This window comes from Peromyscus maniculatus, chromosome 5 (genome assembly GCF_049852395.1).
Source record: "Peromyscus maniculatus bairdii isolate BWxNUB_F1_BW_parent chromosome 5, HU_Pman_BW_mat_3.1, whole genome shotgun sequence".
Taxonomy (NCBI): Eukaryota; Metazoa; Chordata; class Mammalia; order Rodentia; family Cricetidae; genus Peromyscus; species Peromyscus maniculatus.
This window is the reverse complement of record NC_134856.1, coordinates 87,691,125-87,718,780: the sequence shown is the minus strand read 5'-3', so window position 1 is coordinate 87,718,780 and position 27,656 is coordinate 87,691,125. Positions and strand designations below refer to the sequence as shown.

General features: G+C 38.3%; 2 protein-coding genes across 13 annotated transcripts in view; one reads left to right on the top strand and one right to left on the bottom strand.

The window, feature by feature from the left end:
• Positions 1 to 20,358, top strand: part of Tasor2 (transcription activation suppressor family member 2) — a 53,489-nt gene extending 33,131 nt beyond the window's left edge. For 11 of the 12 annotated variants that reach the window (XM_016008486.3, XM_006990194.4, XM_006990195.4 and 8 more), the window contains 8 exons: positions 2,337 to 2,766; positions 6,969 to 10,739; positions 13,962 to 14,087; positions 14,739 to 14,892; positions 15,666 to 15,771; positions 18,670 to 18,851; positions 19,266 to 19,380; positions 19,673 to 20,358. In XM_016008486.3, coding sequence (XP_015863972.1) covers positions 2,337 to 2,766; positions 6,969 to 10,739; positions 13,962 to 14,087; positions 14,739 to 14,892; positions 15,666 to 15,771; positions 18,670 to 18,851; positions 19,266 to 19,380; positions 19,673 to 19,676 — 4,888 coding nt within the window. In that variant the 3' untranslated portion in view covers positions 19,677 to 20,358. Of the gene's footprint in view, positions 1 to 2,336; positions 2,767 to 6,968; positions 10,740 to 13,961; positions 14,088 to 14,738; positions 14,893 to 15,665; positions 15,772 to 18,669; positions 18,852 to 19,265; positions 19,385 to 19,672 lie in introns of those variants that run through there. The other variant, XM_042278171.2, reaches the window with a different exon arrangement.
• Positions 20,359 to 20,542: 184 nt separating this feature from the next.
• Gdi2 (GDP dissociation inhibitor 2) overlaps positions 20,543 to 27,656 on the bottom strand; it is a 33,640-nt gene continuing 26,526 nt past the window's right edge. Inside the window, exons 7-11 of the mRNA XM_006990193.4 lie at positions 26,270 to 26,369; positions 23,696 to 23,867; positions 21,780 to 21,924; positions 21,544 to 21,598; positions 20,543 to 21,449 (exon numbers count right to left, since the gene is read on the bottom strand). Of these exons, the coding sequence (XP_006990255.1) occupies positions 21,303 to 21,449; positions 21,544 to 21,598; positions 21,780 to 21,924; positions 23,696 to 23,867; positions 26,270 to 26,369 (619 nt within the window). The 3' untranslated portion in view covers positions 20,543 to 21,302. The remainder of the gene's footprint in view (positions 21,450 to 21,543; positions 21,599 to 21,779; positions 21,925 to 23,695; positions 23,868 to 26,269; positions 26,370 to 27,656) is intronic.

The window sequence follows — 27,656 nt, the reverse complement described above, 5'->3', positions numbered from 1 at the left end:
TTTTAGAGAGATTTTCCCCCCAAATTTTTCAAGAAAAGCTTTATAGTTTAAGAGAAAGGTCCCCCCCCCCCAGGAGAAAGACCAACATTTCCCAAAACTCCCCAACTTTAAACTTTAGTATTTCAGCTGTCCCCAGGTCAAAAGCTTCCATAGGAAACTTTTTCTTCCCCATAAGCTCAAAGAAGAGCTTTTTTACTACCTGTAAAGCCCAAAGAAGATTTTTTTTTCCCCAGTTTGCTTTCAAAGCCCCCAAAGTTAGAAAATTGAAGAGTTTTTCTGTCTAGTTGCCTTACTTATTTTTTCCTACACAATCTTACACGTCTAAGTTTTTCCTAAACTATATTACTACCCTATACCTTATACTTATTTTTCACAGATAGAAATTGAGAAAGGGATAGAAGATAGAAAATTTTGACAGAAGAGAATTTCGCTGCAGCATCGGACATCCTTCCAGTCCGCTTTCCTTATCTCTCGAGGATAAAACGCCTGCCTTCCCAAAAAATATATATAAAAATATATATATATTCCATAACACCAGCATGCCTTTCCACTGTCAGGGCTGACTCAGCACTTTCACCAAAAACTCTGTAATAAAACTATTATTTTCCTTTATCTTTAGTCCCTATTACTTTGTCTTAAGTCCCTGTTCATTTGTCTTTAGTCCCCCTTTTTTGTTCTTTTTTTTCTTTCGTCCTTTTTTTTTCTTTAGTCCCTTTTTCCTTTTTCTTTAGTCCCTTTTTTTCTTTAGTCCCTGTTCACGGCGCCATTCTGTGGGGTGTTTACCCACCACCCCCACAGCTTCCCAGAGTTTTCTTGAGTGTGAGCAGCAGGAAATATTAGATAGGATTTATAGCGGAGAATCTTGCGGACATAAACAGATAGAAAATAAAGGATAGCCTCGAGAGGGCCTGGAACCTATTCCAACGGGCCCCGACTGTCTCTGTCCCAGGGTTTTTATAGAGACGCCAAGGGGGTGGAGCAAAAGACCTCCTCCCCCAGCACAGCCAAGTGCAGGCCGTCTCAGACACTTGCACTCAGGCCCGTGGTCCTGATCATCCTCTATTCGGACCTGCTGGGTAAAGCCACGAGGAACCCCAGAACGGGCTCCCACACCTAGTAGCACTATAGGATTTTGAAGATTAAACTGGTAGCTTTCCTAGTTGAGTCTCTTGTGACCTGGAATAAGTATGTATGTGCTTCTGGGCATTGATTCTCCTTTTTTTTCCCCTTAGATTTATTTATTATGTATATAGTGTTCTGCCTACTTGTGTCCTTGCAGGCCAGAAGACGGCACCAGATTTCATTATGAGTGGTAGTGAGCCACCATGAGGTTGCTGGGAATTGAACTCAGGATCTCTGGAAGAGCAGAGTGCTCTTAACCACTAAGCCATCTCTCCAGCCCTAGGCATTGATTCTCAAGTTTATTGTATATATACAGTCCATTTAGGAATCTCATTGAGCTATAGATTCTGGTGCATTCTGGGGTCTACGTCTCAACAGATTTCAGGTGTCAGTGGTGGATTACAGTATGAAGAGTGGTTTTGGAGTATAGGTAACAGCATGGAATGACATTCAGTTATCTATGAACCATTTCATATTTACTAAATAACATTCCACATTACCAGATTCTTCTTTGCATGGGTTCACATACACAGGGGTAGTTGACATCCTAATTAGTCTGACTCCTGTATGACAACTGAAGCCTGTATGACAATTCAGCCCACTTCAGCTGTCTGTTGTCTTTTTGCCTAAGAACAGTATTTTTTTGTGTCTATCTAGAACTATAATCTGAAAATGGTATAGTTTTTGCTACATTGCCCAGAGAATATTCTATTCATCATAGTTTTCCAGCTATTATAAGGGATAAAAATGAAAACTGACTACAAAGCAAATGCCAGAACTGTTACACAGGTAAAGCCCTGTCTCAAAAAAGAAAAGAAAAAAAGAAAGAAAACTAAGTTAATTAACAAGTCTCAGCCAAACTAAAATAAGAATTTGGATACTTGCTAGAACCATTAATCCCACAATAAACAGGCTGTCTTCAGAGTGAGTTCGTGTGGTATGAAAGACAAATGCTAGGCCAGGAATCAGAAGACTCAACTGTTCTCCCATATAAGTTTTGTGATTTGAAATAAGTCACTTAATATTCTAATTCTTTGTTTTCTTTTCAAGATGAAAGGGCTATACTTCATAATCATTTGTTAAATCAACTTACTGTTTCATATTTGTAATATTTAAAAGTGAACACAAAAAATATTACTGATAGGAACTTGTTTATGATAATTAACTAAAAATAATATTTCAATTATTTTTTTGTGTGCTCTTTAACATCTCAGACCCTGGAACACTGATTTGCCTGAAAATATGGAAGATGTGAAGCTTTTACTTCATATGTGGGTAGCTCTGTTCTACAGCAAACAGAACAAAGTCATGGGGTCACCTCGAAAGGTGGTAGAACACAGAAACCCAGCAAAATATGTATGCATAAATAGGTCTGTAGAATCTTTTGACCAAAGTGACATTGAGGAATTTTCCAGTGTGGAAAGATACACAGTAGACCCTCTGTTGGAGACTAAGGAAGCACATGAAGGTCATGCCACCAATACGACCTTTCCTGGACCTAACTGCGTGCTTCCTTTCATTAATCCACCAACCACCAGAGACTTGGAACTCTGCGTACAGAATGAACAGAAAGAAATGTTTACAGGAGAGTGTCACCTGGATACTTCAGGAAGCCAGAGTTGCATCTATTCTTGTAATAATGAGGTGAGATACTATTATAAATGCTGCTTTTTTTTTTTTTTGCTAATTATTCGTTTTATATGTAAACATTTAAAACAAGGTACTATTTAGAAAAAAAATGGATCTTCCAGCTATGTAAAGGATTTTAATGCCCCAAACATAATTTTGATAAAATGTTCCTTTGTATTGTCCATAGGTAGGTTTTATCTGCCATCTTCATTGAACAAGATACAGAAATCAGATATGTGGGAACCCAGCTTGATTGTCATTTATTAGTATTATAATTTGGGGCAAAGTGCTTGTTCTGAACTTGCTTTAAAATAACTGACTATAAGGACTAGGGAGATATATTGCTTGCTGTACAAGCATATGGATCTGAGTTCAAATCTTCAGCATCCATGTATAAGCTAGGCATGGCCATGAACATCTATAACCCTAGCACTAGGGGAATAGATGGGGTAGACAAATATTAATCCCTGGAGCTTGCTGGCGCTAGCTTAGTCAGTGAACTCCAAGCCAGTGAGACAATATAAGGTGAATGATACCTAAGAACAACAATCAAAGTTGACTTCTGACCTACACACATATGCACCCACAGGAACACACACAAATTACTAACTTGTTATGGCTTACATAGATATTAAGGATCAAATATTAGTGATAAATATTAGTGATGCTTTGATAGATTTTGATAAAGCAGGCTAAAATTGATTATATTTGAATGAGTTTGGAAGGCAAATAATGGAATAGTCAAGTATCAGACTTACAAAGAAAAGTAATTTGTGAGTAACTATTTTCTGAGTTTAGAAAGCATGCTTTATTTTACTCCTTCATTTTCAGCTAGGCTAAGTAATCCATATTTAATCTAGAATAAATGCTAAAGTGGTAACAAAAACCTTCTAAATCTCATGGCCCAGATTTAGTCTAGAAATTTTTGACACAATTTGGACAGCATCTGGTACTTGTCCTTACATTGAGTAGAATGTGTTGCTGTACATGAGGTCAGTGGGGCCAAGAATGAACCTAGGAAGGTGAGTATCTTCAAGTGACAGTCATTATTAGCAAAGTTAACATATCTACAGCACTGTATACCAAATAATGTTCCAAGCTCTTCCCTCCCTCCCAATAACTCAAGTAATTCTGAAACAAAGCTAGTGAAGTAAAAACTGTTAGCTTACTAAACTGTGATGAGGCCACTGAGGCCAATGAAGTTCTCTGTAGTCACATAAATTGTAAAACCAAGATTCATATCCAAACAATCTAGTTGTTTCTTTGTCATATTCTGGGGATGTAATTGTGTACACACCCAGATGAGTATTTTATACATAGTGATATGGTTTTTGTTTTTTTAAATGAGATTCAGAAATTTTGTCCTGTTCTCAAGGATACAAATAAAATCCAGTTAAGAGCAACTGTACATTAGACTAAGAAAATACTTAGTAAGGCAGATTTCAGTTACTTACTACCTAGGCTCATACATACTCCATACTGGTTTCTCTCTCTTTCCTTTCTCTCTTGGCTGTCCTGGAACTCGCATAAAATAAGACATAAAGAAGGCTAAACCTGAGCTTGGTAAGGTGGCTCACCATGTAAAAGCATTTGCCATGCAATCCTAACAAAGACCTATGTTTGATCCTGGAACTCTCAGTGTAAGGAGAACCAGCTTGTAAAGTTATCCTCTGATCTCTACATGAATGAGCCTTGGCATATGCTGCATGAGTGTGAACACACACACATGGAATAAAAATAATAAATACTTTTTTTATTTAAAAAGAAAATGAAGATTAATCCAGGCATGGCACAAGCCTGTAATCCTAGCACTTGAGGTGTGAAGACAATAGGATCAAGAATTCAAGGCCAGCCTCAGCTACATGACATTCTGTCTCTAGAGGGGGAGACTAAGGGCTGAATATGTTCAAAATACATATTTAATTAAAGAATAAAAATAGTATATATTTTTTAAAATTTAATCATTGAGTAAAATTATACTCCATGTTTATGTGAAACAAATTCAGAACCTATTCGTGTCTATTCAGGAAATTTGCTAAGTTGGGAATAAAAAAAATTACAATGAATGATTTTTAATTAATATTAAATATTTATAGTATACACTGATTAAATATTTATCATCCAAAAATTTTAGGACCAGAAATGATTCAGATTTGAGAGAACTTCAGATTTTAAGAATATTGCATAGACTTTACTCATTTGAACATCACTGTCAGAAAACTCCAGTCTTGAAGTGTTTCACACGAAGCTTAAGTATGGTGTCAGCACGTAAAGGCTTTGGATATTGAAATATTCTGGGTTTTAGATTTTCAGATAAAAGATGTTCCAGCTTACGCTTCTAAGAATATTTGAGAGTAGGAGGCTGGGGATTTTCTTAAGTATTGTGCCTGCACTTAAAAGCATGTGACTGTACTCTAACAGTCCCTTGTTCCACAAGTGGACACACTGGCACAAAAGGCTCTAGAGGCCAATAACGTATTGCTTGCGGTCACATGTGTACTTAACCAATTTTTAAATAGACATTATTTTAGAAATACTCTATTGTGTCTGCAGTTAAATATATATCTAAATATAAATACACCAAGATTGTCACAACTAGCATTTCACAAAGATGCATAGTTTTACAGTTTTGGTTGGATATTTGCAGGCATGGTGTTACTTACTGGAAGGACCACAGGAAATTTCTCAGTCTTTCACACTACTGCCATCTCTGTTCCCTACCCTAACTAAAGTATTTGATACCTCTTTGGTTGAGACAGAAAGGTTTTTAATGAGTTGTGCCCTCACTTCCGCTGTATGCCTCTAGGCACGGCAATCTGTGAGCATAGTGCTCCAGACATTGCCATATGTGGTCAGTTGTATCAATTTGTGTTTTTCATGGTTTATATAAGACCATGTGGGGACTTAACAACCTCCTTATGAATTTATCAGAATTGTCCTGAGATGTCCTGTTGATATTTCACCTAAATTCTATTTAGTACTGTTAACTCAGTCCTTTTATTATATGAATGAAAAGTCATATTGAGCCGGGCGGTGGTGGCGCACACCTTTAATCCCAGCACTGTAATGGACACTGAGGCAGAGCCAGGCGGATCTCTGTGAGTTCAAGGCCAACCTGGGCTACCAAGTGAGTTCCAGGAAAGGCACAAAGCTACACAGAGAAACCCTGTCTCGAAAAACCAAAAGAAAAAAAGAAAAGTCATATTGATGAATCTTGTTGCTTTGTAGAATAAGAGGCAGTAAAATGAAAATAATTCTCTCCAGCTTTACACAAAGAAGTAGTTAAGGATTGAGGAGGGATTCTTTCTTACAGAATCACTTATTCAGAGTTCATGGGATAGTAATTATTTACTGTCTTGTGGGAAAGTTCCAGATGGCAGTGTTTATACAGTATAATTAGAGATTGCTGTTTAAGAAGAAAAGGTTATTTATGGCCTTAATAGTTATCATTTAATTTCATTAACAACAAATTACTTTACTTCTCCAGTGCTCTGTTTCTGTATTGACAGATGACACATTTAAATTTGGGGGTAGGAGGGAGAGAGAGAGAGAGAGAGAGAGAGAGAGAGAGAGAGAGAGAGAGAGAGAGAGAGAGAGAGAGAGAGAGAGAGAGAGAACGAGCGAGCGCACACACACACACACACACAGGACTGTGCAGCCCTCATAGAGATCTATCTGCCAACCTCTGCCTCTCAGCTATTAAAGGTATGCACCACTACACCTTGAACATTTAAGATCTAGTAGACAGGTCAATTAATAAAGTATGGAACTCTGGTCTGTAATATTTGGGTTTGTTGTTGTTTGTTTGTTTGTTTGTTTTTATGTTTCTTTGTTTGAGACAGGCCTTTATAGCCAGGGACCATGAATTCAGTATTTTCTTGATTCAGCCTTCTGAGTGCTGGAATTAACAGGGATGTGCGTCACCAACCCCACCTCATCTGTGAATATGTTTAAAGGAGAAAAACAGTAAACCGGGTATAGCTAAGAGGAAGAGTGCTCGCTTAATGTGCACAAGGCCTAAGTTCAATACTTTGCACCACAAAAAGAGAAAACACACCCCTAATTTGGTGGGTTTGCTTATCTCTACCATATGATAATTTCTTAGAGATTAAGAAAATTCAAAAAAAAAATTAAACTTAACCCATGCCTTTTTTTTCATATATGTAATTTTTCTTAATCTGTTTAACATTTTTTTTTTTAAACTTTTGTCATTTCAGGTAACTGGAAATAAAGCCAAACAAGAATTAAGAGATATACCTGAGACTTCTAATGTTGTGCTTTCTGGTGTTGCAAGTGCCCAAAGTAATGGATCTTGTATTCCCAGTGAAGATAAAACCTTCCAGAGCACAAAGATGGTTTCTTGTAATGACTCTGTCACACAGGCCACCTTGACCACAGCTTATGATGGGGCCAGCAGTGAGTCAATAATGTGTCAGAAGTCTGGGTTCAGCACCCTTGAGAACAAAGTTGATATTTTTCATCCATCACTGCTGATAAAAACCGGTGCTGTACAGGATGTTACCCAGCATAGCAGCGTCATCAATAACAAATGTCTACCCTCTGTGGAAAGGATGGATGATAATGTGGAATATATGATGATTAATCTGGAGCCAGTTACTCTTGCTTTTGAAAAAACTGCCTATGTACCAATACATAAAGAAGTAAATACAGCTGACAAACCTACAGGCTTTAATAACGAGCTGGTTAAACAAGTATCCCCTGCCTTGAATATTCAGTATCCTGTGTCTGCATTGGAAAAGGCACAAACACAGTGCCCTAGGGACATTCCTTCTCTTGCCATTTCAGAATATAAAGAGAATAAGTGCCTTTCTGCCTCCTCCCTAAAAAAGGAAACACCTGAAAGCCAGTGTCCATTGCAGAAAGAGATTCCTCCGACATCAGCTGATGAAGGATTGATAACAGAAGCACTGCCGTTAGTTAAAAGTTCTAGTTATTCATTAGCCAGTGACAAAACAAAGTGCCCACAGGATGCCTTTCTACAGACTCAGAATGACTTCAGCGTGTCTTTAGATGAGGTTCTAGAACCATCACAAGTTAAAGTAGTGTCATTATCAACCTCTGCTACCCTGGAAAACAAGCAGTCCCTTTACTGTATTCCAGCAATAAGTAATATATCAGATGGCTCTACAGAAGTAAGGAATAATGACAAGAGTAATTTAAACCAAGAAATGACTTTGCAGACATTGAATTCAGTATTTCCCCAACAAACAGATCTGTCTGTGAATAAGGAAGAGGTTAGCATGGAGTTGTCAGGGGAAGGTTCTGATACTGACCTAACTCTAACAGTATCATTACCTACAAGCCCCAGGGAGGAAATGGCAACTTGTGAAATTGAACAGTTACAGAGGGCCCCAGTATTAAATTTAGGACTACAGAATAGAAATGAAGAAATGGTTGACTCAGAAGCACAGGTGAGCCTCATAAAAAATAAAGAAATAAATTTAGCTAGCTGTATGTCAGTGTATCCTGTGGAACCTAAAGAACCATTAAAAGAGACACAAAGCAATGATTTAAAACCAGGTACATTAATACTTTCTAAAGAAAATCATGCCCCTAAGGTTGCAGAAGAAATTAAAGTTTCCTCAGACTTCCCCTTTGGGGGAAGAATAGAAGAAGTATCACCAGCTTCTAGTCCTGATCCCATAGTACATACTGAAGAAACACAGCCATCTTCATGTTTAAAACTTAATGATACACAGTCTGAGAAAAGTAATAAGTTCTACCAAATTAAGTCAGGAGATTTAACCATACCAGAAAAAGAAAATCCTTTTGTTGATCCTAAGACTTCAATATCACAAGGACAAGTGCAGTTCTCAGATGAAATACCACAGGTACTAACTAATGCAGGAATAGAAGGCAGAGTAACTGTGCCTGGTGAGATAACTGAGTTCATTGTCCCAAGTGAGCACAAAGAGAGTTTATCTTTCTCAGAAAAGGTGCAGTGCAATGATAAAGAATTAAGCGAGCCTACCTCATCCCCTAAATGTGAAGGTAACTTCAAGCCTCTTGAAAAACTGGTAATATCAGGAAACCCATTGCAGGCAATTTGTATGGAGAACAGAAATTTGGACACAAAACCTCTTGCCTTGGAGTCCAGTGTACCCTTATGTGGTCCTAGAAAAGTTGAAAATAAGTCTTTGGCAGATACATTGGTTTCTATAACCACCGGAAGTGGAATAGTGAATGTGTCATTAAAACAGACTAGCTCTAAAGACAATAAGAAAAATGTCTTTGACAGTGATTTGAAAACAGAAGCTGATAATACTATGCAGCCCATGTCAGTGAATTCTGCCTCCGTTGACAAAAATGATGTACAGACATACATATACCCAGAAATCTCAAAGTTTGTTTCTTCCTCTGACAGTGCTCAGTGCACCTATTATACAAAACCAGTAAGTGTAGAGCCACTGTTTCAAACACAGGAAATACCAGTAGTTGAAGTAGCCGGCTTACTTCAGAATACTGGAACTGAATTACATGAAGAAAGGACGGATCTTAGTGCTATTGACCTTCATCCTAACTCCACATCTACAAAAGATGAACAAAAAACAATTCATGTGCTGCAAGACACATCAAAATGTGAAGAAAAAATGCCCTTGAATGATGGAGTTTTCTCCAAAATTGCCCATTCTTACCAAAATACAACAGATATCAGTAAAAGTGTCAATGAAGGGCCTTTTGCTTCCTTTGTCCTAGAATCCATTGACTCAGTTCGTGGCATCTACAGAGAACATATTGTCAGTGAAAACTCAAACGTGGGACATAAAACCAAGGCAGATTCTGAAACACTGAACAGGAATACAGAGATAAATGGGAATGCTTCCATGTGTTATGGAGCACTTTCTGGAGCCACTGATCAAGAATCTCTTGATTGTAGAAACTGTAAATTAGATTTGGAGAATTTGTGTACTTTGAGAGGTGGTCATGCAAGCCAAAAAGATGCTGTAAAAGATAACAATGACTCTTTCACAGGCTTAAACAACAGTGACAATGACACTTGGGTCTACTCTAGCAAAATTTCAGAGCTGGAGACACAAATTCCACCCAGAAGCTGGGAAATGGAACCATGCCCTATCTCAACTAATAAGTGTATGCCTCACTACGTCCAGATCCCAGATTCCCATGGTATCCCCAGGACTTATGCTAACTTTACTATAACAAAAGAATCCAAAGATACCACAAGAACATTGCATAGCCTGAAGAGGCATCGGAATTTCACTGCAAACTGTGGCCTTCTTAGCTCCTGGATTAGCACTTGGCATGTGGCAGATGACCTCACACAGAATACTTTAGACATGGAGTACTTGCGTTTTGATCATAAGCTAAAACAAGTAAGAAAAAAGGGGGATTCTCAGCAATCTTCTCCTTCCACCAACATCTTCCCTAAGGAGTCCCTTATCCGAATCTCAGTTGGAACATGCCCTTCATCACAAACATCTGATGCCTCACTTCTGCATCTTCCACCTAAGAGCAGAAGCCCCATTCTGGTAACAGTTGTACACTCAGACACCAGGCAGCAGAGTCATTGCCAAAGAGGCCATTCACCCAGCAATCTAGACAGTTCTCCTTTATGGAAGGAGAAACGTAGTCAAAGTAGAAATCTTAGAAATTCTGAAAGAAATCAGACTGTTCCAATCCACCTAAATAAACTGAAATACAACAGCACTTTGAAAGAAGCTAGAAATGATATTTCACTTATTCTAAATGAATATGCTGAATTTAATAAGGTCATGATGAATAGCAACCAAATAGTTTCCCAAGATAAAAGGTTAAGTGTAGCTTCTGCAGAAGCTGTGTCCCAGGAGACTTGTCAGTCAAGACAGTCGGTATCCTACAAAGATGTGATCACAGACTTGTGTGCCACTCTGCATCTCAAACTAAAAGGAGTCATGAGGGAGGCTTGTAAGAGTCCTTTCTGGTTCTACCTCGTTGAAACAGAAGATAAGTCATTCTTTTTAAGAACAAAGGTAAAGTACCAGCTTACTCTATACTTCATAATATTCTAAGATTAGTTTATTTTAGAAGTAATTAACTTAAAAGTTTGGGCTTAAAAGAAATGGTATGGGAACGTGATATGTTATCAGTAACTCAAATAGAACACAAATTCCAAAATGACAAAAATGAAAAGCTAATGGTGAATGAATCAAGACAAATGCTGGGCTTTCCCAAGTCAGATTTTCACCGTATTTACATCCATTTTCAATTACCACATTCTTACCTTAGCATTCAGTTTTTGTTTGTTTGTTTTAAAAAAAATTATATTCCAATGCTGGGGAGATGGCTCAGTGCTCATACAAAAAGCTGTGCACATGGGCAGTAATCTAAACACTGGGGAGACAAAGGCTGCCAAATCTCGGGCTTGCTGGCTAGCCATTCTAGCTGAATAGGTAAGCTCTAGGTTTAATGAGAGACTCTGTCTCAAAACAGTGGAGATCAATAGAAGACTCTTGATGTCAATTCTGGCCCCCATGTTCATACATACACAAAAATCACATACCAAGATGTCTTTTTCGTTGATGTATACACTAGAGGAAAATAGTTAATGATAACTTCTAAAATGAAGACATGTCTACCATATAACATTTTGTGAAAAGTAATCTTTGTAACTAATTTAGACACATCATACAAAGGGCTTAGTGCTACATAAGGTGGCAAGAAACAAGGTATGTGTGACACGAGCCCAGCAAGGGGGCATGGGAGAGCTGGTCAGCACCACTGGACAAGAGTTTACTGTCAAGAGATGAGGTTGGTATCCAGAAGATGATGGAGCACGCCTTTAATCCCAGCACTCAGGAGGCAGAGGCAGGTGGATCTCTGTGAGTTCCAGGCCATTGTGGTCTATAGAGTGAGTTCTAGCCAGAACTGTTTTCAAAGAGAAACTATGTCTCAAAAAAAAGGAGATTGATGATTTGGAGACATTGAAGACCCATGCTAGGAAGGGACTCACTAAGATATATTATCATATTTAGACTTCATCCTGAGGTCACTGGAAAGACTCTTTTAAAAAAAAGATTCTTAAAAATAAATGGTAGGGATTGGAGAGATGGCCCAACAGCTAAGAATACCTACTGTTTTTAGGACCTGGATTTGGTTCCCAGCACCCACACAGTGGCTCATAACCATAGGTATCCTCTTATTTCTATACTGAATGTATTGAAAATATTGACAGTATTTCACCATGTGGCCACTATTTATGAGAAGGACACATTTGTACAAAAGTACAGTTTTTAATTGAACACATACTAAAATAAATTTCAGAATAACATTCCTTCAGAAGCACAATGTTTGTTGGGTGCGGTGGCTGACACCTGTAATCCCATCACTTGGATAGCTGAGATGGGAGAATCAGGTTTGAAGCCAGCTGAGCCACAGGGTAAAATCCTGTCTCAAGAAAACAAGACAGTACAGTTTTTTAAGCCTTGGAAACATCCTGAATAATCCTGGCAAGTCCTGAACTCTTCTTTAGTGATAGGTTACAGACCTGTTTGTAAGATGAGAATCTGCAAACAGTGACAACTCAGTCTTAAGTATTTCAGTTGACTCTTTCCTAAAAGAATTTTCAAGAATTGTGCTGTCACTTTTGAGTGATAATGAAATAGTCAAAAGTTCAGCTGTTTGGGGATTCAAGGCACACAAAGTAATACATTATAAAGACAAATACTCTGTCTGGAGTGTAATTGGGGTGTATAATGTCAAGCCATAATCCTTCCTGAAAAAGCATCATGTAAGAGTCATGATGGACCGGTGGTGGTGGTCATGGTGCACGCCTTTAACCCCAGCATGGGAGGCAGAGACAGGTAGATTTCTGTGAGTTCAAGGCCAACCTTATCTATAGAGTAAGATCCAGGGCAACACAGAAACCCTGTCTTACGAGGGAAACAAAAAGAAAAAAAAAGTAAGGGAGATGGGATTCAGGAAATTCTTTCATGATGCACATTCACCTTCACATTGAGGCTGGGAAGCCACTCTGACATAACATGCAGTCCCTTATAAACATGTAGTTTATGTTACCCTTTTATTCAGATATGGACATCCAAGGAACAATTAACTCTTCAAATTGATTCCCATTAATGATAAAGAAATGCACTGGTATGTTGCTAAAGTTCTACCTGTATATTAAAGTAATGACATGTAAACACCCAGCAACCCTGTCCTGTCTTACTCCCTTGAAAGTGAAACTGCATTTATGTGAATTAGTTTGGATTGCTTTTTCTATATCAGCCTTTGATACTTTATAAACATAAACTGCTTTATTTTTTTTTAAATCTGTTTGTTTTTTGTTTTTCGAGACAGGGTTTCTCTGTGCAGCTTTGTGCCTTTCCTGGAACTCACTCTGTAGACCAGGCTGGCCTCGAACTCACAGAGATCCGCCTGGCTCTGCCTCCCGAGTACTGGAATTAAAGGTGTGCGCCACTACTGCCCGGCTTTAAATACATCTTAATAGTGCAGTGGAGGATTACTTTTGTCAGGTAGCCTCTATGAATAAAAGCCAGATTGTGTGAATTTGAATTTCACTGGCTGCTTTATTCTTAAAATAAACTTCTTGGGCTGTTGAAATGGCTCAGTAAGAGAAGGCACCAAGCCTGACAGCCTGAGTTTGATGCCCAGGACCTACATGATAAGAAAGAACCAAATCCTGAAAGTTATGCCTTGACCTCCACATGTTGTCCATGGTATGTGTGTGCGCACCCACCCACTCACTTACATACATACATACATATATACATACATACATACATACATACATACATACGTACGTACTAATGATTTTATAACTAAAATTTAAATCATAGTAATATATGTGTGTGTTTATTTAGTAATAAGACCGTAGCTATTTATGTTGTCTTGTAAATAGGATTTGCTTTTTTGATGTATTATTCTTTTTGTTTGCTTCATATTGAAATGTGTTGCTGAGTAGCTGAGACAGACTAGAACTCATGATACTTCCTCAGTCTCCCAAGTGCCAAGAATGTATGTACTGCCATGTCCACCTGGTGGCTTGTTTACGCCTTTAATCCGAGCACTTGGGAGGCAGAGCCAGCATGATCTCTGAGTTTGAGGCCATCCTGATCTACATAGTGCATTCTAGGACAGCCAGAGTTATACAGAGAGACCCTGTCTCAAAAAAAAAAAAAAAAAAGTCTGTTCAAGTATCCTTGTTTAATAATAGCTCTTTGTAAATCTTTCAGAGCATTCTAAAGAAAGGAGGCCATACAGAAATTGAACTTCTGGATTTCTGTCAAGCTTTTCACAGAGAGAGTGAGACACTATTAGTTATCACCAAAAATGAAGACATAATATCACGTTTGCATCAGGTAAGTTTGGAATCTCACAGAAAAAAAAGAAATATATTCTAGGCACTGAACTTGTGTAGTATTGTGAATAGCTGACATATACTTCCATTGGAACTTTAGTGGGAAGATACTGGGGGAGGGTACAGTGTGGCATACTCTAGAATCAGCAGGCGTCTGTAGGGCAGGTTGATATGTTTACTGAGGGAGAACTATGAAAAAAATGTGAGCCAATGCTAAATATTCTCACTTGAAAAATTGATGTCTATTAAGAAAATTATACTTTAAAAGGACTGACCTGCTAGTTGACAAGAAATAATTGCTTGTCCCAAAGAGCAACTTGTGGACACAGGATAGATAATGCCATGAGCTTGGGGTGTTGGCACCACTAGATGAGTTGGAAACAGAATGAGTTTGTGTGACTTAACTATTTATAGGTCCCTTTTACTTCAGACATGTTCTTCTCTCATAAACTATTTGTAGAGTCCACTTTTTAATTAATTTTGATGTGCTAATGGCTACTCATAATAAGGTAAGAACTGCTCTTTATGTGTGGCAAAGTTGTCAGTGGTCCTGGTTGAAGGTATTTTCAGCTGCTTATGGTCCTTGAAATCTATGAATATTCAATGTGCCTACATGTGCCTTTCTTCATGGAAGTCCTTTTATGTCTAACAGATCCCTTCTCTGCTGAAGCTAAAGCATTTCCCCAGTGTCATCTTTGCTGGGGTGGACAGCCCTGAAGACATTCTGAATGACACCTACCAAGAGCTGTTTCGCTCAGGCGGCTTTGTGGTATCAGATGATGATATACTAGAAAATTTGACATTAGGTTGGTCTTTAACTTTGAAATCTAGTCAGGTGAATTTCTCTTTACCCAGTAACTAACACAAATCAGTTCTCACCGGGCGGTGGTGGCGCACACCTTTAATCCCAGTACCCGGGAGGCAGAGCCAGGGGGATCTCTGTGAGTTCGAGGCCACCCTGGTCTACAGAGTGAGATCCAGGACAGGCACAAAGCTACACCAAAAAAAAAAATCAGTTCTCTGTTTCTGATGACACAAGGCCTAATATCTTAATATTAACAAAAATCTTTCTTTAAAAATGGTTTCCAAAAGTCATTATAGTTAAAACCTTGAACACTCTAATGTAGAATCTAGTTGTGATAGCAGGCTTTTATTTATTTATTTTTTTTGTAAAGTATAATCCAAACCTTCGTCGACTCTGATCACATAACAGTTTGAGTACCATTTCTGAATCAGTCTGCTTTTATCAGCATACATTCTTCATGGAAACTAGGTTAATAAAAGGATAACTTTTCTACTACACTAGGCTCCTGCTTCTGTTCTGTCATGTGGGCTGGTTCAGAGCGTTAGCTAGCTTCATGTGACCAGTGTGCTCTTGCCCCTACACAGTTGTTTCCCATTATAGTATGACCAGGTAGAACTGGTTAGAGGAGTCCCAGGTTATGCGTTTATGAGACTGGACATTGCCCAGACATAGAAGAGGTGGCAACATGCATCTGTTTGTTCATAAGTGATACCCGACCTTGCAGAAACAACAAAAACTAAGATACATCTTCTCTTTGCTAACCTTATTCTACAGTTCAACTGAAGGAAATTGTTAAAATCCTGGAAAATCTAAATGAAAATGGAAAATGGAAGTGGTTGCTTCACTACAGAGAAAATAAAAAGCTCAAGGAAGATGTCAGGTAAGTACATGTGGAGAAAGGCGCAAATACTCCAGTTACAGTTTTCCATGTGCTTTAGACTAGCGTAAGTCAAGCACCACAGCCACAAAAATAGTGTCAGAATGGACATCACCTTCCTAACATTTAGGTCTGTTGGTTAGCTTTGGGATTTGTTTTTACAGTAGGGCATCCAGTGAAAGGTGTATTTACAGCAACATTTTGAGCCAGTCTTAAAAATATCCATAGTTAAGTCAGGCTCTGCTGCCATATGCAGAAACGTGAACTGTGACCCTGGTTCTAGTGCTTTTTTGGATACTGATTCATATTTTGAGTTGTTAGGGTATTGGATTTAAATAGGAGACAAACACCTTAAATCTAAAGCAGTAATTTGTTTTAACTTTTTTTTTTTTTTTTTGCAGTCCAATCAGTTTCCACTCCTTCCTTCCTCTCTGCTCAGTCCTCTCAACCTTCCTTCCCCCACTTCTTTCTCTTCAGAAAATGCAGTCCTCCCATGTATATCAGTCAGCCATGGCATATCGTTACAGCAGTGATTTGTGTGTGCAGTATATGCATGTATTTGTGTAGGTTACACACTTGTGTCCATGTCAGGTGCCTTCTATCACTGTCCACCTCCTCCCCCCCCCCCCCCCCCCAGGGTTTCTCTGTGTAGCTTTGTGCCTTTCCTGGAGCTCACTCTGTAGACCAGGCTGGCCTCAAACTCACACAGATCTGTGCTCTGCCTCCGGGGTGCTGGGATTAAAGGCGTGTGCCACCACTGCCCGGCTTCCACCTTATTTTTAAGAGGTCTTACTGAATCTAGAACTCATCAGCTGACCTAGGCTGGTTGGCTGGCTGGCCAGCCAACTCCAGTGTTGAAGTTATAGGTGTATGCTACCACAACTGGCTTTTTATAAGGATTCTGGGGGTCTATACTTAGGTCCTCATGCTTACCCAGCAGGTACTTTACTGACTGCACCACATCCCCAGCATCAAAGTAATGATTTTTTAAAAAAAGAAAATTGGTTTTGATTATTTGGCTCAAGAGACCTGGAGCCTATGAGAGTTTCTGCCCATTCAAAGTGTGACTTCAAGTACTCTGGGAACAGTAGGAAAGGAACTTAAGTAGATTGAGAAAGGACAGAATGGATGACATTGTTAAAAAGGTACTGAGTACTAAAGGATGCTTTACATGGAACAGTCCTATTCATACTTGACACCAAGGAGGAACACAATAATACTGAGAAAACAAACCTGACCATGAACAAACTACTAGTTTTAGGGCTAAACATCAATTCCAGACTTTGAGCATTAAATTATTGAATACTTTTTTTTTTTTTAAAGATTTGTTTATTATGTATACAGCATGTATGCCTGCATGCCAGAAGAGGGCACCAGATCTCATTGTAGATGGTTGTGAGCCACCATGTAGTTGCTGGGAATTGAACTTGGGACCTCTGGAAGAGCAGCCAGTACTCTTGACCTCTGAGCCATCTCTCCAGCCCCCTTTTAAAATTGCTTTCTTCAGACACTAGGAGCAAGTATAGCAGGAATTGTGTGAGTGCATGAGTACATACTGGAGAGAGCAGTTAACAGCACTTTCTGCTCCACAAGAGTTTGGATGTTAGCACCTGTATTAGGTGACTTAACCATCTGTAACTCTAACCCCAAGGGATCCAGAGGATTCTGTCCTCGGTGGGCACCTGCACATTCATTTGCACATACACTCACACTGACATGCAAGTGCAAACAGACACATACATTTAAAGACAGAAAAAAATTTCAGGTTTTCCCTTGGTGTAGAAGCTAGCCAAGAAAAGGTTCACTAACAAGGTAAGGATAGTGCATGAAGCAAAACAGACTGAAGGGTGTGGCCAAAAAGCTGATGAGCTTTTTTTAAAAATTGTGTATGGGTGTTTTGCCTACATGTATGTACCACATGCATACAGTGCCCCCAGAAGACGGCATCAGATTCCATCAGTTGTAGCCACCGTATGGGTGCTGGATCAAACCAGTGCTCTTCACAGCTAAGCCACCTCTCCATCCCCAGCTAACCAGCATTTTAGAGGAAAAGCTTAATATCAATAATAAGCATATATTAAAGCTATCAGTACACACCTACAGGTAAATAAATTTAAAGAACTAAAGACAGATTTTCCTCTAGATGAAAAAAGGAAAAGTAATGATATTACAGAGGTGAGAAATTAAGACAGTTTTGGCTGAGATTGGTAATCTGGCCACAAGACTTAATACAAAGCATAAATTACACCTATTACTGTCAGGCATGGCAGCACATGATGTGATCCCAGGACAAAGGGCAGGAGCAGAGGGCAATCCCTGGACTACAGTCATTATAAGCCAACCTGAACTATGGAGCAAGGCCTTTCCCCACCCCCAAGAAAGATTTGTTTACTAAGATCAGTGAGAGCATAGTTGTGACTGTGTGACTACCTGAGAACTTTGAAGAACCTTTAGTTGCCAGTATACATGGTTGAAGTGGCAGTAACTACAAGGATTGTGTCTCTGTCTTAGAATGAGGTCCAAGGTTACAGTCTGTATTTTCAAAGGAGTCGTTATAAAGTTTAGAGGCAACTGATCAGGACAGTGCATACATGTTAGCCATTGTGCCACGAAAACACATCAAGAAAAAGGACAGGCTCTTTGACCAAGTGTTTTAATACAACTAGTTAAAATGAAAGCAGAGAGAGACTAGCTTGGTAGTTGAGAGATGACCTAAGTTCAGTTCCCAGCACCCACATTGGGTGGCTCATAACTGCCTATAACTGTAGATCCAGGAAATCAGATACCCTCTTCTGGACTCTTAGGACACCAGCACTAACATGTGCACATTCTTTCAAACAGATAAATCTTCCTTTTAAATGAAAGTAAGAAAAGCTGCCAACATTTCTTTCTATTTTCCAGGGTAGATTCAATTGCACATAAAAAGAACTTAATTCTAAAGTCATACCAGAGTGTAAATATCATTGAATTGCTTCATTATCACAACTGTGACTCTCCATCACCAACGAAAGCTGAAATTTTGAAATGCTTACTAAACCTGCAAATTCAACATATCAATGCCAGGTTTGCTGTCTTCCTAACAGGTAAATTTAATCTGAGTTCTAATCTTCATTATTCAGTTAATGCTAAAACAGGACAGCTCTAGAAATATCCTTAAGTAGTTATTGAATGCCCTAGATGTAGGTGCTATTACCCATAGCCAGTAGTGCAGTGTATTTTGACAAATACCCTTAAGTCCATAGGATGCTTGCCAAGGAGTGCTAAGTTTCTCTCGTTATTATCAGGTCCTCCAAGTACATTTTTCTACTTTTTCACATTTTCTGTGAGCCTTAGCTGGGCTGCCTGGTTTACTGAAACCAGTACAGTTGTCCATTATATCCCTTCCCTCCCCCACACTGCTGCCATTTGTCTTAGTTTTTCTTATTCTAATGAGTTCTGCTACCTGGGGGGTGGAAAATGGGCATACTAGCTTTTGTCACAGTTTTTCTTTTTTACAGACAAGCCCAAAGTGTCTACAGAAGTCTTTGAAAATAGTGGAATCCTTGTTGCAGATGTAAACTACTTCACTGAAAATATACAAAAGATAGCAGCTCCATTTAAGAGTAGCTACTGGTAAGAACTTTCTGTAAAATTTCTAGTGTAAGCTGTAATTACTGGCAGCAAACAGGGCCACTGAGGGAAAGAAAGCTGTTCAAAACTGCACTTTAAATTCAAATGGGATACACTGTAAAGTTTTGGTTTGTTGTTTTTTTAGCCAATGAGTAGAATTCCCATCAGCTTCTGTGATTACCACAAATGAGATTAACCAACCTGTTCAACATAGTAAGGCTTTTCCCAATAGGTAGTTATCTCAGTTATAAGTATTTCTTGGTCATTTTGCTTTACCAATTTTGTGTTCTTACAGGTGATTGGAGTTGAGACTAGACATGGAAGATAACAATAAATAAATTAGTATTTTCCTGAGTCTGAAAATCTTCAAATACATACAAACAATCCTCATCTGAAAAGTCCATGTTTCATTTTTCATGCTTGCTAGAATGTCTCGTTTCATCATGGACCATAGTTGCCATTAGCTTTGAGTTACAATGGTTGAATACTGCTGTAAATTATTTTCACTTTAAACATCATGCCTTCAAAACTATTGAGCTTGATATTAAAATTGAGACCGTCACATGTTTTACATAGCTAAAGTAAAGTCTATTTTAACAAATAGCTGTTTTTGTGTGTGGTCAGAGGCTTATCAAGTGCATGTTTCAGATGTTTTACCACATTGTAAAAAGCATATAGTCTGTAATGGTTTTGTTTGCTGTTGCATAAAAAACACTACAAACAGAAAAAGCATTTTTTTTTCATAAACAACAAATTTATACACTTTTCCACTTACTGGGTTTTTTTTTTTAATGCTGCACTACAAAAATCAATCTGATGAAATTATTTATGATATTAAAACTTTCTTATGTCTTTAAAATACACACAAGAGAAAAACCATTTGTATACTATCTATTTGGAACAAAGGCTTTTTATACCTAGTTTCGGGTTGGGTTGGTTTGGTTTGGTTTTGTTTTTTTAAATAAAGATAATTAAAATGCAGTTGTTTGTGTTGTGATTCAATCTGTGTGTAAGGCCACTGACCAGGATGCCTAAGAAGAATTCTACTACTACAATGAGCCTATATTAAGAATAAAATGGCTTCCATTCCAATCTATCAGTTAATACTAATGCCCTTATATCACCGGAAGGCAATGTAAGCTGAACAGAGACAGTATGCAGGGCAGTGGTTTCCAGAGTTTGGCTTTATTTTGCAGTACAGAAATCATTTGGAGCCGTTTTGAGACAGACATCATTGAAATCAAGGCTCTGTCAAATCAATACTGCATTGCAGCTTGGTCCATTGAAGAAGCCATACCTGGGATAAAAGGTGCTTCTATGTTTTCCCTACTTACCATAAGGTTCCTTTCTCCTTCTCAGCAATTGTAGTAGGTTAAAATACCACATACTGGCTTCCCTCCAAACAACTTCCTAAGTCTGAAGTTTGGTTAGAAGTTGATACCCACATGAACAAAATATGTGGGTCTACTGTTTGGGCCCTGCTTTAATACTTCACATAACAAAAGCGAGAAAACTTTGAATGTTTTCCCAAACCAAAGAATATTCAATTTAGACTCCCAATATCAGGATGGCACAAATTGTATAGATCCAGCTCTTGAGCAGAGGCACCCAATCGCAAAGGCTACACTGATTAAAAGATACAAGTACTGTATCAAGTTCTCTATCAATATTTGTTTAGAACAGCTCCTTCACTAAAAAAAAATCCAGTCTGGTTAAACTGAACAGAACCAACCAATTCTGACTAGCCATTCCATGAAAACAAGTTAATACATGATATTAGAAAAGTGAAGGGAAGGAGTATTCACTGGTATAGCACTCTTCAATCTCCATTTTGATCATAAAAGCAGGGCTTACAATATTGATTTCATACAATACACATTATTTGCCAAATTTTGTTTGTCCTAATTACATCATATGTACTGCTGTTAGTCTTCTCCATAAATGTCATTCTTCTTGCGCTTCATTTCTTCAAAGTCAAACTCAGATCCTGTCATTCTCTTATAGATATCTTTAATGTCATCACAGGTTGTCTCAAAGTGAGTGGTAGCATCATAGGCACGGGAAATAAAGATCTGGAATTAAGAATTATAGAGACTTCAAACTACTTAGGGATGCTCCCCAATAAAGACTGGTAATTAATGACTTTTTTAAGATCATCACACTCACCTGGCTCTCTGTTCCCAAATCTTTCGGGACAAAGAGGTCACTGATGCTGACAAATCTAAATAGGAAGAAACAAACCAGCATCACTGCTTAGCCTTAAAGCATAAGACCGACAGGACAAGGCATTCTAAGGATTCACAGCAACCAATGGCTGCCCTGTCTTGTTCTCAGAATTACCTGACCATGCAGCAGACACCAACACCTCAGTTTTAGTTGACATGAATGAGTACAGTACTCACTTCTGTTCAATTGGTTCCAAGAGTTCCAAAGCTGGTCTGATTTCTTTCTCCGGTTCCTTGGTCTCCACAGTTGTACTTACAATGGCAATATATTTGCCCTGTGCTGCCACATTGTGCGCAAAGGAGATCATGCAAACATAGATGTCTAAAAGCAAATAACAACGTACACCTTGGCATTTGTAAACCTTGGGCACAAGTGCATTCAAGTATCATGGTTTCGTTGCATTATAAATTAAAATTACTTGGAATAAACAATGCTGTCTAAACTTGTTTATGGAGGCAAACTTAAGTCTTAGTAAGTTACAAATGTTTACTAACTGAAATTTCTCTTACCCACGTTATGGTTTGTATATTATAAAATATCACCCAAAATAGATTCATACTCTGAAGGATTGGTCCTTTGCTGGTGGTGCTTTTCACAGATGAATGGATCAGGCAAGTGCTAATCTCAAACCATTGATGAGTTCAGAGCTGAATGAGCTATTAGGAAATCTAGCACAGTGGTTTTCAACCTTCCAAATGCTAATGCTGTGACCCTTTAATACAGTTCTTTATATGTGGTAACCCCCAACCATAAAATTATTGTTACTATTATTATGAGGGCTTGTTTGGTTTGGTTTTTTTTTTTTTTTTTGGGGGGGGGGGGGTGTTGAGACAGGGTTTCTCTTTGTAACAGTCTTGGCTGTCCTGGAACTTGTTTTGTAGACCAGGCTGGACTTGAACTCAGAGATCTGCCTGTCTCTGCCTTCAGAGTGCTGGGATTAAAGGCATGTGCCAAAAAATGGCTCCTTCAAAACTAATTTTGCTAGTTATGAATCGTAATTAAATATCTGATATGCACGATATGTGATCCCTGTGAAAGGGCTGTTCGACCACCAAAGGGATCATGACCCACAGGGTGAGAACCACTTCAGCAGGAGGAAATGGGTCATTATGGGCATGTCTTTGAAAGGGTATGATCTTGTGGCCAAGACCCTTTCTTGCTTGCTCTCTGCTTTCCTAGTTTCCATGAGGTAAGGTTATTTTGCTGCCACACACTTCCACCATCATTAGACTCTGCCTTGTCCTCAACACAACTGAGTCAGCTGACCACACTGAAAACAGGAGGCAAAATAAATTTTTCCTCTGACAGGATGGTTTTCCCATGGAAAAGCTCACTAAAACCTTAAGAGATTTGAGGATGTATGATGACTATAAACTGCTAAACCTAGAGATAAACTCAAACTTTAGATTTGGATAAAGGTTTTGAATGGAGGCTTTATTAAGTACTGATTTCCTCATTTACTTATTGGAAAATTAATACATATTACCATGACTAACCACTATTCTAAATATAATTTCAAATGTAGAAACAATTTTTGGAATTTTTAAGTTTTTCACAGGTCTAAGAATCTGCACGAGAATCACTTTAAAAAAAAAAAAAACATTTCTATCTCTGTTCTAGTGAAAATGCTCTGTGGTGTGGTTTCTTATGTGGAAGGGAAAAAAATCATTAATACTGAAAACTACTTCTGAGTGAAATGAGATGTGAGCATTCTAACCAAAATACAAAATACAGTTGAAAACTACTGGTTATATCAAAATGGGAATTGAAATTTTAGACCAAGTCCTGACACTGTTTTCTAGCATGTTGCTAAAACCACAACGACACAGAATCAGCTCAAACATAGTAATGTCAGTTGAGCTAATAAATGAAACCTGGAAGCCTGTAAGAGTTCACCCATGCAGTCTGTTCACTCTAGACATGAAGCTGGGATTCAAGACATTCAAGATCCAAGGCTGACATCATTTCAGTGTACTGCTGCTAGAAGGACCACATCTGCCTTCCTCGGTCTACTTCCCATATCAAATTAGCCTCTTTATTACAGTATGGAGTAAAGCCATTCTACCCTCATTGGCTGGTCTCTAAAACGCACCTGACTTGCGGTTGACTTGGTTCTGTGGAATGATGATCTGGCAGGAATTGGCATCATTGGTATTCTTGATAGGGTGGCTAAGGATACAGATCACTCTGATTACCTGGCCCACTTTTTCAACCCGATCTTTTACATAGCTGGGGTCACAGATGAGCTGCTTACAGCGAGCAATCTGTAACAAAACATTAAAAGAGACATAAAGAAGATATGGAAACATGGCAATATGTCCCACATTCATGTATTAGAAGGTTAAGCTCTCCAAATCAACCTTAAAATGGATATTGAATCTTAAAAACTGAATTCATTAATAACTAGAACTGAGAAAAGACGACAGATGGAGGACTCCACTAAAAAACTACAGCAATCAATACAGTATGGTACCCAGTACTAGCACAAAGATAAGGAACAGAAGAGAAGCCAGAAATAAACCATACTTTCAAGTGATTTTTGACAAAACCAATTATGGGATAAGGAAAAATCTTAAAAACTTGTAGACCACAGCTGTAATCTCAGCACTTAGATGCAGAGGTAGGATCAAGTTTAATGCCAGCCTGTTCTATATAGTTTAGGCCAGTGAGAGCTACCTGCACGAGACTCAAAAAAAAAAAAAAAGAACAAAACCATTAGGACTGGTAAAACTGTATCTGCTAAAAAAAAAAAAAGTTAAAACCATACATAAGGGATTGAGACCTGAAATTATAAAAATTCTTAAGGGAAAAAAAAAGTAAGGAAAAAGCCTCATTTATTGTAATAACTTTTTTAACACACCAAAGACTCACAAAATGGACTTCATGAAAAGTTAAAATTTGTATCAGATAATATTTTTTGTTGTTTTTGCTTTGTTTTGTGTTTTTCGAGACAGATTTTCTCTGTGTAGTTTTGGTGCCTGTCCTGGATCTCGCTTTGTAGACCAGCCTGGCCTCAAACTCTGAGAGATCTGCCCGGCTCTGCCTCCCAAATGCTGGATTAAAGGCATGTGCCACAGCCGCCCAGGTAGATACTAAACTCTGAATGCAGTTAAAAGCAAAAGGAAACATCATAAATGAGAAGATATATTTGTAAGTAATATATCTGATAAGGAATTAATATCCAAAGTCTCTCAAAAACTGCTAGAATTCAGCAATTTAAAAAAAGACTGGATTTAAAAAATAGGCAGTAGCGGGCATGCATTTAATCCCAGCACTCAAGAGGCAGAAGCAGGTGGATCTTTGAGATCAAGGTCAGCTTGATCAACAGAACAAGTTCAGGACAGCCAGGACTATGCAGAGAAACTCTGTCTCAAAATAGATGGATGGATGGATGGATGGATGGATGGATGGATGGATGGATGGATGGATGGATGGATAGGGAGGGAGGGAGGGAGGGAGGGAGGGAGGGAGGGAGGGAGGGAGGGAGGGAGGGAGGGAGGGAGGGAAGGCAGGGGGGCACCTGTCTGTAAAGATTTTCAGACATTTCTCCAAAGCTCTACAAAAGGCCAAGTACCATATCACCAAGCACCAGTGATGGGAAATCAAAACCACAAGGCCCCTATTAGAATGGTTACTCCCAAAACAGAAAGTGACAACAGGATATGTGCACTCCTCATGAGAATGTAACATAAAATGTCTGATGTCACAATATGGCAAGTTCTCAAAAAAAAAAAAAAAAGTAACAGAATTACTGTTTAAATACCACAAATGCAATGAATACCACAATGTAATCAATGAATACCAGAATTACTATTTAATCCAGCAGTTCAACCTCTTGGTATATTAAAAAAAACAAAACTAAAGACAGAGTCTTAAAGATAGGTATTTTGCACAGCAGCGCTCATAGAGCATCACTCAAAACAGCTACTTGGGAAAAAGTAATTTATGATTTACCATTCAGTGCTTACAGTGTTTTGTTTTTGTTTTTTTTTTAAACAGTGTATTGGGAATGAGGCTACAAAGACTAAGGTCCTAGATTCCATCCCAAGCATCACCAAAAAAAAAAAAAAAAAAAAAAAAAACTCTAAACCACCAACAACTATATTTACAGTTTTCTCTGAATCTATTATCTTCATAACTTAGTTCATAATGACTGAACTGCAGGTAACCATTTCAACTAGCTTTGCCAATAATTAGTGTTGGGCAGTTGCAAGGTATTGAGAAGTAATTCCAATCCTGGCTCTACCTGACCTCCAGAGATTATTGTTAGACTGTCATGTATGTCCTAGCAGAAAGTAAATAATCAGTATATGATAGAGTACTGAAAAGATGTTGTCATCTTAATGCTTAGTTGTATGACAAATGTATTATAGCCACTTCTGTTTCATAGCAACACCCTGAAGCTCCCAAGAGAACAGCTGTGTGAAGACTTAAAAAAAAAAAAAAAGGAAAGAAAAAACTGTAAAAAGAACTTTAAACAATGAGAGAGAGAGAGAGAGAGAGAGAGAGAGAGAGAGAGAGAGAGAGAGAGAGAGAGAGAGAGAGAGCGCGCGAGCGCGAGCGCGAGCGCGAGCAGGAGGGAGGCCCCAGGATATAATATCAGTGTCCAAACCACATTAAATATATAGTAGACAGCACATTTTAATTAACAAGAATAGTTACTTACCTCTCCTTCAGATTTTACACCAACCACTTTTCCATTTTGCACAATGATTTCTTCAATTGGTTTATTCAACATGTAGGTACCTCCATATATAGCACTTAACCTAAAAAAAAAAAAATTAACCAATTATAATTCACAATTATTTGAACTGTTAAAATCTCCCTTCTTGAATCTAAATGAATTATAGTACCAACTAATTAAAGGTAATGGACCACAAACAAACAAAAAGCCATGAAAGTGTGAGGGAGAACTGTTGGGAAGAAAGGGTTTTAGAGGGGCAGAAAAGAACATAATAGGGGGTGAATAAAGAAAAAAGTGTGGCTGAGTGTAGACAAAAATGAAATTATGTCAGCTATTAAAAAAAATACATGAGCCGGGCAGTGGTGGCACACACTTTTAATCCCAGCACTCGGGAGGCAGAGGCAGGCGGATCTCTGTGAGTTCAGGCCAGCCTGGGCTACCAAGTGAGTTCCAGGAAAGGCGCAAAGCTACATAGAGAAACCCTGTCTCGAAAAACCAAAACAAACAAACAAACAAGAAAATGCATGGATCTGAAAATCATGTTGAGCAAAATAGACACAAATCACATTTTTTCTCAAATGACTTAGAGCTGAATAACTATCTCTATTTACAATATATAAAGTAACATATTAACAAATATACATATACACATACATGTATGACAAAGTAGAAGGGGTGCTTCGTGAAGAAGACAGAGTGAGTAAAGAACAAGGGAAATTAATGGGAGACGAAAGAGTAAACTGCAACATTTTTCTTTCATATGGAAAATAAAGATACTACTACACACACACAAAAGAAAAAGAGATGACCAGAGCCTCACTGACTCAGGGAATGGTGCAATGCCAGGGGCCTAACATACAAGAGATTGGTGCGCCAAAAGAAAAGGAAAATGGGACCACTTAGCTGAATAAATAATGACCTAAAATTCTGAGTTTGGTTCTTTTAAAAGTAATCTAAATATTCAAACAGCAAGACTGTCAAAAACTGAAGAAAAGCCCGAAAGCTAGATCACTGACAGAAGAGAACTCAAAATACCTGAAGAAAGAACTCCTGAGATGAAGGACAGTCACTTTCTCAATCAAGCCAAAACCAGCCATGGGGAATGCTATTTCCAATGTGCTAAATGAAAACAGGCTACAACCAACAAAGTCCTTCAAAAAGAAGGTAAAAATTTTCAAATAAACAAAAGCCAGGCTATGGATATAGCACAGTCATACAGGGCTCACCTATGTGCCACACACCCAGGTACAAAACTCAATTTTATGTAATTCAGCATATTAACAGCATACAAAGAAAACCTGCACCATTAACTCAATGTCAACTCATTTACAATTAAAAGCTGTCCAAACTATGACGAAAAAAGAATTTA